The following is a 5,387-nucleotide window of genomic DNA, read 5'->3' as shown; positions in this document are numbered from 1 at the left end:
GTTATCAACATTATTCTGGTACTAAATCCAAAACACAGCACTGTACCAGCTACTAGGAAGAACATTAACTCTATCCCAGCTGAAACCAGGACACTTTCTAAAAGATATGTTTAATTTGGTTGATGCAGGAATCAAAAATCTGAGTGGTGTCAGAATTTGTGTTATATACTGGAGCTTGGTTTGGGTGCCCCTGGATGAAAACAAACAGGTCTTTTTTCGGATTTCAAAATTTTATGAATAGCTGCCTTTTAGTTGGCAACTTTCAGTCAATAGAGACACGTTTGAAGCCTGTGAAGACTGGAAGTCTCTTGAGATTTTGTTTGGAAAATAAACAGTATCCAAGTTTTTTTTCCTCATACCCTTATGGGAGTAAAAAGGTTTTAAGCTGCGTCTCCTTCTGGATTCAAGGCTGGTTGCTTTGTCTTGTCTGGAAAGAGCATTTAAGTGTTGAAGCTGTTGTATTACTGTAGCAGGTTGCAGCACATTCTCCACTGCCTTACTAACAGTGCTGGGCAGCCCAGTGTTGTTGAGGTCCCCTTAGTCCCCCCTCACCTTCCCCATGACGCCATGGCACAGCGGGCTGTGCGCATCAGGGACAAGAAACCTTCCCTTTCCATGAGCTCTTGCACATTGATTCATACGAAGGGCATTTACGTGCTGTTTGGGAGTGGAAAATTGCCTTTATTAAAGCATCAGACCTGGATCTTAGAGGTTGGAGATGAGTTTCTCATTCCCACATCCCTGAGCTTATCCCAGGGGCTCTTTGTGATTTTGGATGACTCCCTGCTCCTGAGCACGCTGCGAGGAGAAGTGAGTTGTATGGCTGCTCGCATGCTGGAGAAGCCGGTAGCTTTAATCTGGCTGCTTGGGAGTGTGTCTCCCTGCAAACCCTGCGGTGGGGAGTATTTCGTGTGATGTGCTAGACCGAAGGGGCTCAGTTTCCCCTGAAGGGAGGAAAGTGTGATGGTGTTTAATCAGCTGGAATGTGGGATTCCTCTTCTCGTGTTGTGCCACGTGGGACCTGTCAAGGTGCAGCCTGACTAGGATGCCTCAAAAATCACATCTGTTTGGCTGCTCTGCCACAGTCAAAGCAGACAAGAGTTTTGCTATATAAGAATAATTATGTCTAAATGCCCCCCGGGATGCTGGTTTCAGTGGGTGGTGGCAGAGCTATGGCTTAAACTGCTCACCATGGCCAGGAACCTGCTCCCACTGCGAGGGAGTAGTTAGGCAAGTGTCTCGGAGTGGGGCTATAGGGGAGAGATGGTGCAAATGGGAATATCCACAGCCTGTCCTTTGGGGTATGACTCACCGATGTGTTATCTGCAAGTCAGCTTCATACTTTGTGATGCTTTCCATTGTATGTGATGCTTCCCATCCTATGGGGGTTTCTGCCATGGTCATTCTCCCATAGTTTCATGAGATCGCCGTGTCCTTCCACTGTTGGTGTCTCCTGGAGGTGAGAATGGAAAGAGTGTAATAATAAAAGCATCTTGTGGTAGTGTCTCCTTACATGAACTGGTTTCCATGGACCCAAGGACCTGGAGTCCTGATTTACGGTGTTGCTGCTCCTGCAGCACAGTACTTTTAGGTAGACATGCTTTTGGGTCTTTCTTAGCGACGAGATAATGTCTCGCTCGTGCCAACAGGAGTTACCCTGATGATCTGAAAGGAGAATCGATGTGTTTCGTGCATCCATCCTGTGTAACATGCCCCGTCAGGAATACAGTTGTAAAATTACAGGGAGTTCCCATGTAACTGAGCCAAATGGACACCTCTAGCAATTTAGAATCCCTTCTCCAATTAGTGTCAGATAGGGAGTCTTTGCGCTGCAGCACTGACATGCAGAGAGGGCAGGCGGTCCTCAGGTCAGCTGTGAAACTGCTTCGTCCTCCACCCGTGATCACCCTTCCAGCAAGGATACCGCTTTCACTCTGTGGGTCACATTGCTACCTGTCCTCATTGCTATGGGGCAAATCCTGCCACCCCATTTCATACAAATCACCCAGAGGGCTGTGGCAGTCCTACAGTCTTTTATCAGCTCTGGTTCCTGCCTACCTCAGGGAAGATCTCTGGATCTTAGAGTTGTCAAAGTCTCCGCTCAAGCTAATTTCTTCCTGTCCCAATGGTATGTCCTTAAGATGCTTTTGGGATAGAAAATAAAACCAACTAGTGAGATAACCTTTTAATAGGACCTTTGTTGCTGAGATACCCTAAAAATCTAGCAGCCTTCTGCACATGTGTCATGGCCTAAGCTTTCCTCCTTGGAGAGGTAAATATAGGCATCTAAGGAGACATCTGAAGAGATGCGACTCCATTTTTCCCTTCCACTGGATTGAACAGAAATTACAGCTACCCCAGCTCATCAGGTTAGCTTCCAGTTAGCTGGAAACTCCTCTTTCACTGCCATGCTGATGTCACTAAAATAAATTGGTTAATTTGGGAAATGGTGACCTATTCAGCAAAGTAATAAATGACCTGTTACGCGCTGCTCCTAATTCTGCACGGTTGCAATTGCAGGTCCTCATACGAAAGTGGTTCGTCGCATTTTTACCAATAGCCGGGAGAGGTGGAGACAGCAGAACGCCAACGGAGCCTTTGCAGAGTTCGCAAGCTCGCCAGACAAAAAACTGAGCAAGAATGAGATTTTGCGCCTGGCTATGAAATACATCAACTTCCTGGCCAAGCTGCTCAACGACCAGGAGGAAGAAGGAAACCAAAGGGGCAAAGTGAACAAAGACTCTGGGATAGTCCAGGAAGACCTCCTGCAGGACATGTTGTCTCCTAACTCTAGCTGTGGAAGTTCTTTAGACGGAGCAGCAAGCCCGGACAGCTTCACGGAAGAGCACGAAACGCTAGATTCGAAGCACACGCGGAGCCTGCACCACGCCATTCTCCCCGTAGAAGGCAACGCGCAGCGGTGATGACCTTCTGCATCGCTCCCGAAGCACCGCGGGGGGAAGCAGGACCCGAGCATGAGGATGCTGGAACTTGTGCCTGTGGGATTTGTGACTCTGCCTTTCCCCGGGGGCTTGGGGTCCCCGTTCTCCCCAGCCCAGGATGGAGCGGCTGGTGCGTTGGCCGAGGACAAGACCAAACCAGATGGACATTTGGCATTTAGGTACGTGATCGTACAAAGAAGAAAAGCATTGAAGTCATCTTCATTGTACATACTGCTCATGATGTGACTCTGCGGAGGGGAAGGAGACACGGCCAGCACCTCTCCAGCATTTAGAGGGTTCTCAGACTGTTTGACCACCGTCACTTTTTAAACAGTTGTCCGGCTGAGACATGAAACTCCTCTTTCACTGCCGGTGGAGGCCACCAAAGCTCTCCAGCTCCATGTGGGGCTGGAGACTGCTGAAACCTGCCAGTGCTGCAGCATTTCTCCAGCCTGTGGCACATACAACTGGTCTGAGCAGGAGCTGGGGCCACGTGTTCCTGTTGTCCGAGAGCTTTTGACTGTATCTTTTTAAAGAGGTGAAAAAATACCCTCAGCAAAAGAACTATTAAAAGGATTAAGACTTTTTCTTTTTCTCTCCTTTTTTCCTCCCCCCCCCCTTTCTTCCTTTCCCTTCTACCTAACTTTGGATTGTTTGGAGTTGTTGTATTTATGATGTGGGATTACTTCTGTTTAACGCTGTCATGCAGTATCCACTGAACGAAAAGGTACATAGGTGTTTTCTGCTGCCCTCCCAGTCCCTGATTTTTCTGCTGGTAATGCTCAGTGGGTGAGCTCCAAGCCTGTTGTGTTCTCCTAGAGTTTTCCCAGCGGTTTCTGTAGGGCCAGAGATTCTCTCAAGGAAGATTCATTTCAGAATTGATAAGTGGAAAAAAAAAAATTGCTAATGAAGCATCCCCTTAGACTGGGGGATTTTTAAATTCAAAAAGCAACAAACTGGCAAAAGGAGTCGATGATGCATCAACAGTACGCATGTACATAGGGTTATAAAAGGGTTTTAACGGTATGCTTTGAATTTTTTGGTTTTATTGTGTGAAAATGGTGGTGGTTCAGCTGTGCCAATGCCCACAGGCTGGACTACAGCGCTGGATTATTCCAGCGTTATGAGGGGCCTCACCTGCCTGAGGCTGGTAGGAGGCCACAGCCTCTCCAAATCTTGGGGGGGTGAAGCACTAAAAGCAGCGGTGGGATTAGCCTCCGTTCCTGAGTGCTCAGACTGCTGCAAAATTGATGTCTGCGACTGAGCTGATCCTCTGATTCCTGCTGCCGCCCCCCAGGAGGGTGTCTGGGAAACAGGCTGACTGGGGAGCAGGAGGCTGCTGCTGCGGTGGCTGGGAGCTGAGGACCACATCATGCCATCACCGCTGCATCAGGCCCATCTCTCACCCACTGCCTGATGCCTGACGGAGCGATTGCCCCAAGCCCATCCTCTCGTGGAAAAAAAAAAATTGCTAATGAAGCATCCCCTTAGACTGGGGGATTTTTAAATTCAAAAAGCAACAAACTGGCAAAAGGAGTCGATGATGCATCAACAGTACGCATGTACATAGGGTTATAAAAGGGTTTTAACGGTATGCTTTGAATTTTTTGGTTTTATTGTGTGAAAATGGTGGTGGTTCAGCTGTGCCAATGCCCACAGGCTGGACTACAGCGCTGGATTTATTCCAGCGTTATGAGGGTCCTCACCTGCCTGAGGCTGGTAGGAGGCCACAGCCTCTCCAAATCTTGGGGGGGTGAAGCACTAAAAGCAGCGGTGGGATTAGCCTCCGTTCCTGAGTGCTCAGACTGCTGCAAAATTGATGTCTGCGACTGAGCTGATCCTCTGATTCCTGCTGCCGCCCCCCAGGAGGGTGTCTGGGAAACAGGCTGACTGGGGAGCAGGAGGCTGCTGCTGCGGTGGCTGGGAGCTGAGGACCACATCATGCCATCACCGCTGCATCAGGCCCATCTCTCACCCACTGCCTGATGCCTGACGGAGCGATTGCCCCAAGCCCATCCTCTCCCTCTGCAGAGATGTCAAGGCACAGAAATCTCTACCATGCTACAGTAAAAAAAACCCCACCCACAAACATCCTTTGGAAGGGATAAAGTCCTTTGAGCGGGGACATCTTCCACCGCACTCATTCCTTTTCAAGGGTGCTGAGGTACAAGGAAACACAGAGGGGCTGGTCGGGCGGCTGTCTGCAAGCCTGTCCAGGCTTAATTCAGAGCCTCGTCATTTCCATCCCCACTTGGTTTTAATGCCTTTTTGTAAATAATAGGTGGGAGGCTGGCGCATGGGTTGGCACGCTAGGTAGAATTAGTTGCCTGGGAAGGGGTCCCAGCCCAAGCAAGGGTTTCCAGCATAGACCCCAAATCCTCTGAAACCACTAACCTCCCCCATCTTAAATTGGGGAAAAGGAGGAAAACTCCTTCCCGGGTCAGG

General features: G+C 49.1%; 1 protein-coding gene across 1 annotated transcript in view; it reads left to right on the top strand.

Annotated features, from left to right (window-relative positions):
* Nucleotides 1-3,966, top strand: part of TAL1 (TAL bHLH transcription factor 1, erythroid differentiation factor) — a 6,486-nt gene extending 2,520 nt beyond the window's left edge. Inside the window, exon 2 of the mRNA XM_019474177.1 lies at nucleotides 2,521-3,966. Coding sequence (XP_019329722.1) covers nucleotides 2,521-2,924 — 404 coding nt within the window. The 3' untranslated portion in view covers nucleotides 2,925-3,966. The remainder of the gene's footprint in view (nucleotides 1-2,520) is intronic.
* Nucleotides 3,967-5,387: the final 1,421 nt, after the last annotated feature.

Source organism: Aptenodytes forsteri, unplaced genomic scaffold, assembly GCF_000699145.1.
Source record: "Aptenodytes forsteri isolate BGI_AS27 unplaced genomic scaffold, ASM69914v1 Scaffold119, whole genome shotgun sequence".
NCBI lineage: Eukaryota > Metazoa > Chordata > Aves > Sphenisciformes > Spheniscidae > Aptenodytes > Aptenodytes forsteri.
The sequence above is the reverse complement of the archived record's forward strand: the minus strand, read 5'-3'. Positions and strand labels throughout refer to the sequence as shown.